The 14,997-nt window shown below is 45.0% G+C and overlaps 1 protein-coding gene across 2 annotated transcripts in view; it reads left to right on the top strand.

Annotated features, from left to right (window-relative positions):
- The window catches only part of Fig4 (FIG4 phosphoinositide 5-phosphatase), a 114,884-nt gene that overhangs the window by 67,568 nt on the left and 32,319 nt on the right, over positions 1 to 14,997 (top strand). For both annotated transcript variants that reach the window (XM_052751492.1, XM_052751494.1), the window contains exons 16-21: positions 948 to 1,086; positions 7,827 to 7,885; positions 9,585 to 9,732; positions 12,020 to 12,103; positions 13,481 to 13,676; positions 14,848 to 14,930. In XM_052751492.1, coding sequence (XP_052607452.1) covers positions 948 to 1,086; positions 7,827 to 7,885; positions 9,585 to 9,732; positions 12,020 to 12,103; positions 13,481 to 13,676; positions 14,848 to 14,930 — 709 coding nt within the window. The remainder of the gene's footprint in view (positions 1 to 947; positions 1,087 to 7,826; positions 7,886 to 9,584; positions 9,733 to 12,019; positions 12,104 to 13,480; positions 13,677 to 14,847; positions 14,931 to 14,997) is intronic.

The raw sequence follows: 14,997 nt of genomic DNA, 5'->3' as shown, positions 1-14,997 counted from the left end.
AAGGAAATGGGGTGGGGGGTGATACAAGGGCCCAGGGAGGAGAAAGTGTAGAATGGGAAAGATGGGCACACAGCACTTCAAGTGTAATTGTTTACCACAAAACATAAGGAGGAAAGGACACCGGACGAGTGCCAGCCAGGTGTGTCAGGTGGAGGCACAGTGTGGGAGGGCAGTGTTGAGGTGGCTGATGAGTTGGCATGAGGACGCTATTCATGTGCCCTTGCTGTCTTCATTGTCCCTGAAGAGGCCAGCTTTGCAGCTGAGGGGCAGAGATGCTGTAAACAGTGTCTCTGTGGAAGAAGGGATCAAAGCGGGAACTCTGCAGCTGACTGGGTCAAGGTCATGCAGCAGAATTCCTATAGCAATTGGGTCATTCTGTCTTTAGAACAAAGTGTGGTGTTTACTTGAGACAAGTTAACAAATGCAGATGATAGGTTTTTATTTTAAAAACAAAACCACTCTAGCCGGGTGGTGGTGGAGCACGCCTTTAATCCCAGCACTCGGGAGGCAGAGCCAGGTGGATCTTTGTGAGTTCGAGGCCAGCCTGGTCTACAGAGCAAGATCCAGAAAAGGCTCCAAAGCTACACAGAGAAACCCTGTCTCGAAAAACAAAAACAAAAACAAAAAAAACAAAAACAAAAACAAAACCACTCTCAATATTATGTGGCTTTAAGCTAACATTCCAGAAGCAGTCTATATCCCCTTTCCCCTGTTTATGAGAGGCGTTGGGCAAGAAGGAAGCATCCTTCACAAGCAGAATTTTCCTTCCCCTCAGAACATGGATGACTGAGTTTGTGTATGTGTGTATGGAGTTTGAAATACAAATGCATCTTCATAGAGATTTGGTCTAGGAAACTACAGTTGGATCTGTGTCCTTTGGGACCATGTCGTCCTGGGGTGTCTGAGTCAACAGTGGGTTGTCTGAAATGCATATTTTTGCCTTTTAGATGCCGATAGACAAGATTCCATCAATCTCTTCCTGGGTGTTTTCCACCCCACAGAAGGGAAACCTCATCTCTGGGAACTCCCCACAGACTTTTACCTGCACCACAAGAACACCATGAGCCTTTCACCGTCTAGAAGGAGGTACCTGCCCCCCGCCACCCCCCGCCCCAGTCTACCATGTAAACTCAGACTTGATACTGTTGAATAACTATTGCATGGCGTGAGCACCTAGGGTGAGGCAGGGAGTCTTAGCGTGTGTGCTGTGGCTTTGGGCACTTTCTGGCAAATCATGGTTAGTCACTGGTTGTTCTGCATGGTCCCTGAGATCCAGGTAAATTTCCAGGACACTGTCACGGGATGTGTGGTACAGAGCCCCTAAAGCAAGCCGGCAACTTCATTCTTGAAAGTTTCCTACAACTAAGAAAGAAACCCAAGACTCAAGTCAGCCTTGGTGTTTTCAAGTGATAGCTGAACAGTGTTTACTTTGTCACATCAGAGTCGGAAATGCTTGCTGATGTTCTTCCAACATAAATAGCTCTGTGTCCCCACAGGAACCCAGAGCTGTGATTCTAGTGGCAAATGACCACTTCTGTCAATTTGGCCTTCTAGAGCCGTTCACCAGTATAGACTCTTTGGTTGTCGTTAAATTAGTAAGAATATTCTCAAAAGAGCTAAGCATGGAGGCGCATGCTTTTAATCTTAGCACTGAGGTGGGATAGCTGCATGTTTGAGGCCAGCCTGGCCTCCGTAGTGAGATGTGTGTCAACCTTTTAGCTCATAAGAGTTTTCTGAAAAGAAATGAACATTTTCCCCGAAGCACTTTAATATGGTGTCATGTAACATGAGCTTCCAAGTTACATGAATCTGAGTTGGAATATCTCCAAGTGTGTGCCTCAGACGATTTCTTGAACCTCTCTGAGCCTCATTTTCCTCATGTGCAAGATGCAAAGGGCCATGTGCACATCTCGCATACTCATCCTGAGAACCTAGCTACAAGCTCTTTAGTGTTTTCAGTAAGGAGTCCTGTGCCTCTTGAGCAGTCCATAGGAAGTTGGAACATGGCTCCTCTCCCCTCAAAGCATGTAGTGACATCAGACTCCACCAAGGTGCTTTCATCCCACAGTCAGGTTGATATGTCAAAGTTGTTTTATCGATACTGTGAGTTACTACCCGCCTCTGATTGTGTACAGACCACAGGCAATCATAAACGCTAATGTAGTTGTTGGAAATGCCTGTGTTGCTGCAGAAATATTTAACATGTTAGCAAAGTCTCAAGGTTTATAGGTTTCTCACTTTCGTTCTCATCAGCTCATATTAGAATAAATACCTTAATTCATGATCTTTTTCCTCTAGAAATGAAGCTCTGTAAGTTTTAAAATTACAGTTATTATTTATGACGTGTGTGTAAACACTAGTATTTTGCTTTGCTGGTTAATTGACTAGAGGTAAATGTGGTTGATTTCTGAAATGTTGCATTGCCCAGTACTGAAGCTATCAAGATACAACCTGGAAACAGCCAACATTCCAGTTCCTACAGCAGAAACTATCTATGTATTCCCAAGTGTAACGCTGCTTGCTTACCTTGGGTTACATAACTGTGGCAGGTGGTTTTGGGGACCTATGTGTGGGAACAAAAGGAAACTGGTGTTACAACCCATTTCCTAAAATAGGAAACTGAGGTGCCGAGAGAATGTGCCTTGGCTGAGATCATTCAGCTGCTTAGATGATTCAACAAGAGCAGTTACAGGCCTGCCACAGCCTGACAATTTCATCGAGGTAGATAATGGGGCTCACTCCGTTACTTACTGCACTTGTCCCCCCCACCCCCTCCCCGTGGTACCAGAGCCCGTTGGATAGACATCTCCAGTTGATGCTGCTCGTCAGTACAGCTTGTCACTCTAGGGTGCTCTTCAGTGTTTGGTTGGGGACTTGTTGGTGTCACGCGGCTGTGCAGGTTATCCTGATGACTGTTAAATCGGGGTAACACCCTACACAGATGTTAACCCAGAGGCAGCAACAGACAAGAGTGTGGGACTCACTCACATGGCGCTGAGTTCGAGTTTCTGGAAATAGGCACTGGGACCCCTTACCGCCCCCTGGGACCTTGTTTTCTTGTTGATAGAAGGGAGATGGTACTGGATCTCAGAAGGTCATTTTAAGGCATAAGTGAGAAAACAGTCTTGAAGCAGCTGGGCCCTGGTACACCTCCTGTTAACACCCAAGTGACCTTCCGTAAAGTCAGCCAACTGGTCTAATTCTGCTTCTTTATCAAGAAAATTGTGCTTCCCTGGGGATCAGCCGAGGTCATCGAAAAGCTTAGCACACAGTGAGTCCCATAGGTGTTAATATCGTTGTTGCTGTCTAAGGAAATAGCCTTTACTTTTTAGCATTTACTAAAAAATCATACAGGATGCCCGTAAAATCTTTCCAGAAACTTGGGCAGTGGTTCGTCCTTTGTATAATGTAATAGCAATCGACACTTGATTATGTGTTCATCTGTGTTTTCACACTTGGTGGCTGTCCTGTGTTTATACTGTTTACCAATGCTATAATGTCTTTACTGAAAACAGGGGAGGGACATAAAACCAACTCTTCCGAGGGCTCAGGTGGTTTTGAGTAACCACTTCTGTTACCCTGAATGCCACTTGTGTTGAAATTGCTCAGACCATTCACCACACCTTTGCTCGAAGCCTGGTTAATACGTCGTATATTACCTCGTGCCAGGGACATGTTTATAATGTTCCCAGCCTGGCTTTAGATATCACACACCAATTATTTCATTAATCATTCAAGTTAATTTTCTGGCCCTGCTCAGTCTAGTTTGTGAGTTTCCTGTCTGCCCAGAGAGTCATCATCTACCCTGTGTTTGGCCAGCCTGGGTTTGTGGCCAGAATGTGTCCCGTCTCCCCCCCTTCCCCCGTGAGGAGGCGGTTGTTAGGACCATCACTTATACAGTTGTTTTTTACCTCGGCCTGAGATCTGCCTCACTGAAATCTTATGGGGTGACCCCCCTCAGCCCACCAAGCTCTTGGGAAGATGATTCCTCATCTCCGCGATAGTCCTAAATGTTTAAAGGTAACTTCATACATTCCAAATCTCTTCCTCAGCTTTCCCGGCCCTTGATGCTCCAGCTGGTGTCGAGAGTGCTCTCCCTCTGTGTATTAGCTGACACCGAGACCTGTCCTAAGCTTGCAGCCTTGCCTGCGGGAGGGGTCAGAGTTTGGCCCGGGTTTTGCCTGTGATTGGGAGACCATGGGGATCACCACTCGGTGTCTGCACTCTCTGGTCGTCATTAAATGTCAGACTACCGTAGCTGTTTTCAGCATTTTGCTCTGACAGTGTTCTCTGAGCTCCTTATCCATTAGAAACACCACATCCCTAACCATGTCACACTGCCATGTGGACATCATTCTTGTCATGCCTGCTTCCACAAGAAAGACAAAGTTGTTAAGTACATCCTCTTTATTAATCAAATACTCCTCTAGTATTAAGAAGTATATAAAATGCTTCTTCAGGTTTAATCAGCTACCCATCTTGATCTCAGTCTAAGTCTTGGATGAGAAATGCTGGGTTGGACCTGTGGTGTACCATCTGATAACTCCATCCATGTAACACTGTCTGGTACTTTTGGTTGGGATCATTTAAACAGTTGTGGGTCTTAAGATGCTGTTACCCTGTCCATGTATGTGTCTCTGTCTTGTTTGTGGTATTTTTTTTATTTTATAATTTAATTTAATTTTACATATCAGCCACGGATTCCCTTGTTCTCCCCTTTCCCGCCACCCCCCCCCCCCCCGCCTTCTCCCAGCCCACCCTCCATTCCCATCTCCTCCAGGGCAAAGACTCCCCTGAGGATTGAGTTCAACCTGGTAGATTCAGTCCAGGCAGGTCCAGACCCCTCCACCCAGGCTGAGCCAAGTGTCCCTGCATAAGCCCCAGGTTCCAAACAGCCAGCTCATGCACTGAGGACAGGAACTGGTCCCACTGCCTGGCTGCCTCCCAAACAGATCAAGCTAATCAACTGTCTCACTTATCCAGAGGGCCTGATCCAGTTGGGGGCTCCTCAGCTATTGGTTCATAGTTCATGTGTTGTTCGTGATATTAACTGCTTTCTTCACGTTCACTTATCTTGTTCTAAAGAACTCTCAAGGTAGCTGGAAAAATTAAAGACGGTCCCTCTTAAGATTCTCTTTGAGCTAAGTAATCCAGCAGAATTCAGCACTCTTAATTCTAGGGACTAAGAAGAAAAGAGTGATTGATGGGGTGCTGTACCCAAAGGAAGAAGTTCTGAGCAGTCTCCTCTTTGGTGATCCGTAGCCAAAGCAGGGCGCTGCCTCTGCAGGTGCTCTCCCCTGGAGCAGATGCTCCTGGGAGAGGTGGTGGAGGCGGTAGGATTGTCCTTCTCCTCTCCAGGGTGTGTCTGTCTTGGGGGCCTCTTTGTTTCTGAGACCCACTCAGGACATAGGCTTTTCAAAAACATTCTTGAGTCATTTTATATTGCTTAGAGAAATGTAGTCTGATCATATAGTTTGAAAACTTACAGCCTGGTCTCAAATCGCTGATACAAAAGTATCTCTTCTAGTTGTCTGTCTGTCTTAGTTAACCTTTCTATTTCTGTGAAGAGACATCATGACCAAGGCAGCTTATAAAAGAAAGCATTTAACTGGGGGCTTGCTCACAATTTCAGAGGGTGAGTCCATGATCACCATGGTGGGGAGCATGGCAGCAGGCAGGCAGGAAGTGCAGTAGAGAAGTGCCTGAGAGGGAGGAGGGAGGAGGGAGGGAGGGAGGGAGGGAGGGAGGGGGGGGGGGGAGGGAGGGAGAGAGAGGCTGGGCCTGGCATGGGCTTTTGAAACCTCAAAGCCCGCTTCTAGTAGCACACTTCCTCCAACAAGACCACCCCCTAAAACAATTCCAACAACTGCGAACCAAATATTCAAATAGATGAACCTATGGGAACCATTCTCATTCAAACCACCACATCTGAATAGTACATTCCAAGTTAAAACTCATTCTTTAGACAATGATTGCTCCTTTCTCCTAAGCAAGCCAATTGTAAGTAACATATTTTTAGCAAGTTCCTCATATACTAGTTGATATCTTCTCTACCATCTTCTTTGCCTGAGTTGGGTCATCAGAGAATGGAAGATACACACACTCTGCCTTATGCGCATGTGTGGTCCGTCATACTCCAGCCTTCTAACAGTTGGGCCATGTCTTTCTCTGACCCGAGTCCCTGCCCACAAAAGAAAATAAAATTAGCATGAATGTGGCTTATTTGTATATGCAAATTTATCTCTTTGGTTACTCACAACCTATCTCTATGGGAAATTTGAATCTGTGACTTTGCTGGGATTGACGTCGCCTTTACTGACATGTGGTTGTTGGGATCTGTCTTCCTCTCACTTTGGAGCATCAAGAATGCATTCATCATGCTGCTTTGGCAGTGCATATAGTAAAATCGGAAGACTGCATTTAGCCATCTGCAATGGAGTAAGATTTGGATCTCACCTGCACCAGGACACTTGGCTAGAGATGATCTGCTGCTTGCTTCTGGCTTGGGCTGTACACACCCGTCTGCCTTGTGTGCGGCTGTTATTCTCAGTGTAGCTCTTTGAACACTTAGAGCAGCGTCTGATACCGTGCAGGTGACTGATAGACGTTGAACAATTGAAGTCAGCCTCTGCAAGCGGCAGACTCTTCCCCTTTCTTTGCATAGTCCCAGGCCTGCTGTTGAGAAAGCAGCTTGGAGTCAGTCCTTCAGTGGCACCCGGTGGCGTGTCAACACTCAGGAACCCCGGGCCAGTCTTCTGACTCGGAATTTGATGTGTAGGAAGGCCAAGGGGTACCTGTGCACTGTGGATTTGGACAGACGTCCTGATCAGACCCCAGGAAGCCTTTTCTGCTGTCAGCTCTGCTCACACCCCAGACCCCAGGCTTCCTGCTCCATCCTGTTCTTTCCAGTGTGCCTTCTGTTTGTCGTCTCTAGGAGACGTCCTGCCAGTGGCACTTGGGTGCTCCTCCATTTTTTTTTTTATAATTAGGAATACTCATGACCATAATTTCAGCATTTTTATCTTTTAAAACCCATTATATTAAACTTCCTTTGCAGTGTTGGGCCATAGGCTTTAACTGTTGGAAATCTGTCTTTCTTTTACATTTGTATGTATTATTTCTCTTTCTAGCTTTCACAAATGTTGACACAGCTCTTTCTCCTGGAATCTCTATTTTATTAGAATTTGATTTACCATTAAATTCTTAGTTGAGGGAGAAGGGGTTTCAGGATTTGTTCTGATTCTCTACATATATCAGAGATGACTCTTCCAGCAGAAGCCCAGACAGTTGACGTTCCCTGCCCTGGCTCTGGCCTCTGCACATAAGTGGTCCATTTTTCAGCTAGAATGGATGGGGCTCATGTTGTGACCTCGGGGAACTTGTTCTTTAGGACTGTCCAGTTGGCTCCTTGATGATTTCAGTGAACTGCTTCAGTAACTATACACACATATCCCATAGCAGAGTAGAGAAGCAGCCTTAGCTCTCCCATAACTAGACTTGGGTCACGTCTCACTGTTCACCAGGTGAGATAGCACCCAGAGGAGTAACCCGCAGCCTGCAGAGTTTCTGCAAACCTGTGTTTTTAGCTACAACTAAGCAGCAGCAGCAGCAGAGTGTATTGGTATTTTGCAAATCTCTGATGATGGGCATGCAAAGGGCATGAGGAGCGTTTGAGCATATGCAGACATACTATGTCAAAAGCTCTGCAAATGTGTTATTAAAGAAGAACAAAGGACCTTTGAAGTGGAGGGAAGCAGCTTTTATCTGGTGACTTGTGGAAAGCCAGCGTTTACATTTGGTTCCTCTTGTCCATTCTACTTTTGTAGTTACACATACTGGTGGACACCGGAGGTGATAAAGCATTTGCCACTGCCTTATGATGAAGGTGAGTACCTGCTTCTCTTTCAGGTTCTCTACCACGTTTTAGAACTGTGCTTAAATGGGCTTAAAGCATTAGCATTTGATATGCTGTCCTATGGAAAGAAGTGGATTCATTATTATGTTGCTATTTTGTTAGGGGACCATAGCATCTCTTAGCATCTTACACAAAGAGATGATTATGCTTCCTTCTATCTGAGTAGGCCTTTGCCTCCTGTGTTGTGCCTTAGAGTTATTAGATAAGCTGTGCAAACGTTTGGTTGATGTGGTAGTTCATTTTAAGTTAGGACTGATTACATTTCATATTAATTTTTTTATTATATCTTGGAGAGATTGAGAGGAAGTAAGACAAAATTAAACATTTTTCCTATAGTTAGGCAGTGAATATATATAATGGAATATATATATATATATATATATATATATATATATATATTCCATTCTGATCACATTTAAACTAAATTTTATTAATGTGTCAGAAAGTCAGGAGAAATCATATAAAGGAATACACTAAAATGTACTGTATATTAGAATGTTTCCAAATTTAAATAATTCCCCAACTTTAGATATAGTGTAGTCCTGGCTATATGACTATATTAGTTATTTAATATCTTAACCTTGGGCAACCAATTTTCCATTTGTAAAGGGGTAGTAGGTGAGAATTCTGTTTAAGCCATGGTTGTGCATCTGAACTTTGGGGAAGTTCAGAACAGGTTACCAAGGATTTTTAAGTTGTTACTAAATTATTAATTCATTTCCCAAGTGTGCGCAACTTGAAACTCTGGAAAAAGTCACTAATAACATGGCTGAGGTGGGTTGGTTGTTTGGGACAAAGGAAAGCACTTTATTTGTTTATGTAGCTAGAGTTTTCCTGCCTGGCCCACAGTCAGGACAAATCTCTGTCACCCACCAGTCCCACAGCCACTCAGACCCGACCAAGTAAACACAGAGATTTATACTGGTTACAAACTGTATGGCCGTGGCAGGCTTCTTGCTAACTGTTCTTACAGCTTAAATTAATCCATTTCCATTAATCTGTACCTTGCCACATGGCTCGTGGCTTACCGGCATCTTCACATGCTGTTTCTCATCATGGCGGCTGGCAGTGTCTCTCTGACTCAGCCTTCCATTTCCCAGCTTTATTCTCCTCCTTGTCCCGCCTACACTTCCTGCCTAGCCAATGGCCAATCAGTGTTTTATTTATTAACTAATTAGCAACACATTTGCCATACAGAACATTCCACAGCATGTTTATTATATTTTGTGCGGCTGCAAGTCCCTTTTCCCATTGAGCTGTCTCCCTGGCCCAGGAGGGACTTTAACAATGACCATGAACAGGATCTGAGTAGCAACAGAGATTCAGTGAAGAACGAACTATGTGTTTGTTTATTTATACTAGATTGCAGGGGTGGGGGATTTAAGAGCAACAGGAATTTAAGGGAATGAGCAATTAAATTTCTGAAGTAACGCTCTGCTCCCACCTGGACCCCTGAGGACCCTTCTTAGAGCAGTTCCAGGCAGATATGGTTGGTTCTGTGCGTGAGTCTCTTTCCTGAGTAAGTACTAGGTGCTTGGGCTGAATGAACTTGGTGAGTGCTATGTCTAACACGGGGTGCAGCGGCGCCTCTCTTGAGCACTGGTGGTGTCACACAGATGTGTGCCGGAGGTCCCCTCAAGTGTTTGGAGTAACAGCAGTTTTCCCTCAGTTATCTGTGCTGCAAACTTGAAGAAGCTGATCGTGAAGAAGTTCCACAGGTGTGAAGAGGAGATAGACATCCACAATGAGTTCTTCCGGCCGTACGAACTGAGCAGTTTCGACGACACCTTCTGCTTGGCCATGACAAGTTCAGCCCGGTATGTTGTGGACACACCAAAGCTGTAGGCGCTGGGGAACTCTCATCTCTCTAGTTCTTAGGGGTGTGTCTGTCTTTACCAGAAATCTGTCCTGCAAGCTGCTCGGAAGTGGGCCTTGAGTCAGAGTGCTTCCTGTGATGGGGAGCCTCCCACTTCAACTCCCTCACTAGCCAACTGGGCTAATTGCTCTTATGGAAATCTGCCCTTTTAGCCCTAATTTGCCACTTGGAATCAACTCAGTATTTTTCACCGAATGTAGAAATTGAGAGCTAACATGGAATCACTGTGCCAGTGATTGGGTATTCACCTTCGGTCAGCCGTTGTCTGTGTGACCTCAGTAAAGGTACCCAGGTTCTGATCCTCATGGTCACATCTGCTCTCCTCTCCTCTCCTTGCCTCTCCTCTCCTCTCCTGTGCTCTCCTCTGCTCTCCTCTCCTTGCCTCTCCTCTCCTCTCCTCTCCTCTCCTCTCCTCTCCTCTCCTGTGCTCTCCTCTCTTCTCCTCTCCTCTGCTCCCCTCTCCTCTCCTCTGCTCTCCTGTCTCCTCCCTCCTTCCTAGCATTTTGCTAATACATAGGAGCAGTGTAACTCAAGCTTATCCAACACTTATTTTCTGCACAAGGCACATCGCAGGCTTCTTATGGTTAGAAACACTGAACAGCCATAGCCTTGTGCTCGGGGACCATTTTTAGCAGCAAGATTACCAACAGAAAATACACACAAGTGTAAGAGAGTAGCCCTGAATAGACGGCTTAAAGGACACTGGTTTACAGCGTGAGAGCAAAACCAAAGACAGAGGCCACCTCTGAACCTGGAGAGCTGGGTGACTCAGGCTTTCACTCTCCTTACAGGCATGTGCCTGGGGTGCCTGTAACAGTGCCGGGAGTGTGGGTTTGTGTTAAACATACACTTTAGTGAGTAAGCAAATTCACACATGTGAAATCTGCAGATGCTTGCTTCTCTTCCTCCTCCTTCTTCTTCCTTTGTGCTTAAAAAGAAAGAAAAAATAAATTGCTCACCAAGACATTTTCAGACTATTAAACAGACATTTGGCCGGTATGGTGGTACACATCTATTATCTCAGCATCTGAGAGGCTGAGTCCAGAGGATTGTTCTGAGTTCATGGCCGGCCTGGGATATGGAGTGAGCTCAAGGCCAACTTTGTTTATACAGCAAGACCCTGCCTCAAGAAAACAAAACAGAAAAATAATAAGATAAAGTTAAATAGACATTTTGAGCCACACCCAAGATTACTCCCCCTTCTCCCAAGAAAATGTAGCATTCAGGCACAGTGTGGGAGCAAGACCTTCACCCAAAGCCAGGGCTATTAGCAGAACTCACTGAACTGCTGCCCTTTTGGCACAGCTTTGGTGTGCCTGGCTTCTGTGGTGACAGAATATGCCTTGATGCTGAGGAAGGAACCTGGGCTTTTCTCAGTGAGTGGAACATTAAATCAGCTTCTATGTGAAGCATTCTGTCTCAATTAGGATTTCTATTGCTGTGAAGAGGCACCATGACCACAGCAACCTTTATTAAGGGAAACATTTAATTGCGGCTGGCTTAGAGTTCAGAGGTTTAGTCCATTATCATCATGGTGGGAAGCATGATAACATGCAGGCAGAGACAGTACATCTGGATCAGAAGAGAGAGACCGGGCCTGGCTTGAGCTTCTGAAACTTCAAAGCTCACCCCCAGTGACACACTTCCATCAATAAGGCCACACCCCCAATAGTGCAATTCCCTCTGAGTCTGTGGGGGCCATTTTCATTCAGACCCCCCAGATTCCAGCTGTAGTGTTGTGAATTAGCCCTAGCTTAATGAGGTGGATATTACTCTCTTAATTCATACCACCATGTTTTGATCATTTTGTCTGCCTCCTTTAGTGGTCTAGCTTAGAAATACGGTATGTAGAGACCTGCATGGCTTAGTGTTTGGCCACTGGTTTATTTACCAGAGGACTAGTTGTGATATTTAACTAGGTGGGATGCACCCTCATCATGCCTTGGATGTTACCACTTTCCAACAAACACAACTTTACATTCAAAACTCCTGGGCTCTTGCAGCTATGAGAGAAGTCACCATGGTCCCATGGACATTGCTCAGAGCTGTTGGTTCACGGGCCTTTTGCAGTCCTGTCAGCTGAAGTGCTCAGAGTACCTGTGTTAGAATATGTATAGATCCAGAGGCAAGGTAGCAGAAAACAGAGAGTATGAACTGAGGTGGACGCCAGCATCATCTACACAGATGGTGATTTATAGAGTATTTTACCATTTTTCATCTTTTTCTAGTGATTTTATGCCTAAGACTGTTGGCATCGATCCAAGTCCATTTACTGTGCGAAAACCAGATGAAACCGGAAAATCTGTACTGGGGTAAGATTTGCATATAGAATGAAAATTTAAAGATTCATGTAAAATAGCAGCGCTTGCAGTAGTATTTCCATCAGAACTAATAATGTCAACTCACATAGTTTAGTCTGTTTGTTACATGTATACCAGCAGCTCATGTAGCAGCGCACTAGGGTCGTTAAAATGTCCACTGTGAAAATAGAATTTATGATAATCTCAGCAGCATGGTATATTTTATCACTTTAAATTGGGAGCATAACATATGGTGTAAGGATGGGGACAGATGATCTATCAATAACCTGGCTTTCTTTGTTTCTCAACATAGAACACTTAATTAAAATCGCTACTTATTGTATTGATTTTTGTTGGCATCTAAATGTAAACTCAAGTGTGCTCTAACTGAGAACTTGATAAGTTTCCTGTGTGTGGCTAAAAACATTATTTGCAGAAAGAAATTACTATAACAACATGACAGGAACACGCCATGTTTACATCTTCCCACTGCAAGACTGGAGACGTGTGTAGTGTTGGGCCTAAGTTCACCTTAGTTGACCTGCCTAGTTGCAATGTAACATTGCTCCTCAACTTGCACCAGAAGTCACGGCAAGACTGTAGATACACTATCCCAGTTGTATTTAGGATGGTGTGCAATTGGATTTTAGCTATGTGTAATTTATACATGGGTCATATACCATTTTCTGGATGCACCATTTCTGGGCCTTAAATTCCTGACCTTCCAGGGCTTTGCATTCAGCCCTGACCAGATGTTAAGAGAAGTTTAAAAAAGGGGGCTTGTTGAGGATTTTTCACCCAGGGTGTTCCCAGGACAGAAAAGCAGCCAGCCACCTGGACGGGGGTAGCACAGAAATACTGTCAGCTTTAAGTTTTAGTTGGAGAAGGTCAGAATGGAATTGTTTTTTACAGTATCTAACTCTGGTGAGACATTGCTTTTTTTCTTTCCTGAGATGTTTCCAAGTATGACTGTGTTTTTAGCAACATATATTGAAATATTTTAGTGGTAGTGTGGCGGGGTGTGGGAGGTGGTTCAGCCAGTAAAATCCTGCTCTGTAAGCCAGCACGGTCTCCAGCACAGTCCCTTACTGAGTTAGAAATGTAGAAAACCCCAATTTCAGTCACCATTAGAAGGTGCAGGAGCCAAGCAGTGAGAAGGCCTCTGCCCTCCTCGAGTGCGTTTGGCTTACTTTTTAATTACAGCAATTCCAGTGTGTGTAAGATAAGTATTAGCCTTTCCACTTCAGCACGACTTGAATCCAGACACTAGTGTCTCACACGCTATCGGGTTTCACTCGGACGTGGCCATGGGCCCACGTGGGCCATCCACAGTGAAGGTTAAGGGTGCAGCCTGAAGAGGCGTCACACTCATGTCTGTCTTTTTTAAAGAAACAAAAGCAACCGAGAGGAAGCCGTCCTGCAGCGGAAGACAGCGGCCAGCGCCCCGCCGCCCCCCAGCGAGGAGGCTGTGTCCAGCAGCTCTGAGGATGACTCCGGCACCGACCGGGAAGATGAGGGCTCCGTGTCTCAGCGCTCCACTCCCGTGAAGATGACCGACCCCGGGGACAGTGCCAAAGTGACTGAGGTGCGGGGGCAGGATGCACGTGCGAGCCAGCCCGAGGCTCTGGAAAGTGATCTTTAAAATCCTGCTTTCACTTAAAAGGCCAAGAGCAGGAAAATGTCACATTTCCCCACTCATGCTTTTCTAATCTGGTGCTCCAGGCACAGCCTTAGGACGGCTGCCTTCTGCTTTGACCTTGGACATCTCTGGGCTTTGCTCCTCTTTGTCGTGGTGAACTTCTTACCTCCTCAGGAGTTTTCAGAGCTTCTTGTCTGTCTTTGAGCATCGCATCCACTTGGTGCCTGTTTTTCCCCCGCCGGACACTTGGCATGCAGGGTTTGGACCTGCCTGTTTATTCTCCCGTGGGGCACTTGGCATGCAGGGTTTGGACCTGCCTTTGAATGACCCCAGGGGACATGAGTCCTGTCCAATTCAATTTACTAATATAGTAAGGAAAACAAGTGGGCAGAGCCACAGAGGACCTAGTAATCTAGCTTGGACGAAAACTGCTTTCTAGCAATAGCTAAAAGTCACAATGAGGTAAGAACTCAACAATGAACTGACATCGGCCTCATGCATCCTGCTGCCTGTTTGTGAAAACAGTTATGTTGGAAACCTGCCGTGCCTACTTGCTTACACTGCCTATGGTGGCTCACATTATACGCTAAAGTTGGGTAGTAGGAACAGGAGCCATATATCCCCACAAGTCTAGACTATTTACTGTCTGTCCTTGGATAGGAAAAATAAAAAAGAAATTGCCAACTCCTGCAGTAGATACAGCAGCCATGTTTATTTAGCATATTTTTTTAAACCTTAAACTAAATCATTTTAGTAAGAAACAGAAATCATAGTTTTGTGTGTGTTTGGGTTTTTGTTGATGTAGTTTTCTTTTGTTTTGAGGCAGGGTCTCACTCCATACCATGCTGTATTAGAACTCTCTGTGTAACCCACGTTAGCCTCAAAGTCACTGCAATCCTCCTGCCCTAGCCTCCCAAGTGCCAGGATTATAGGTATGAGCCACTGCTCCCAACAGAGAAATTTTCTGAAAGCCATGAGCTGAAGTTGAATGAGCAATATGAAAAAAAAAATGTATCATTGCTTTTGTAGTAAAATTCTTAGACTTGTTTTCTTCATCTCTGGAGATACCTGGAGAATATCTGATGATTCTAACCAATTCCTGTTTTTAAAACTCTAGAATATGGTCCAGCCCATGAAAGAAGTATATGGAATTAACCTCTCTGATACCCTGTCAGAGGAAGACTTCTCCATTTATGCCAGGTGAGAGACTTTCACACAGAAAGGAAAGAGAAATGATGAAATGTGGGATTATTATGATGTATACTCT

This window comes from Peromyscus californicus, unplaced genomic scaffold, assembly GCF_007827085.1.
Source record: "Peromyscus californicus insignis strain IS unplaced genomic scaffold, ASM782708v3 Scaffold_22__1_contigs__length_63687245, whole genome shotgun sequence".
In the NCBI taxonomy this organism is placed as follows: Eukaryota; Metazoa; Chordata; class Mammalia; order Rodentia; family Cricetidae; genus Peromyscus; species Peromyscus californicus.
Note: the sequence above shows the minus strand (reverse complement) of the source record. Positions and strands in the feature narration are given on the sequence as shown.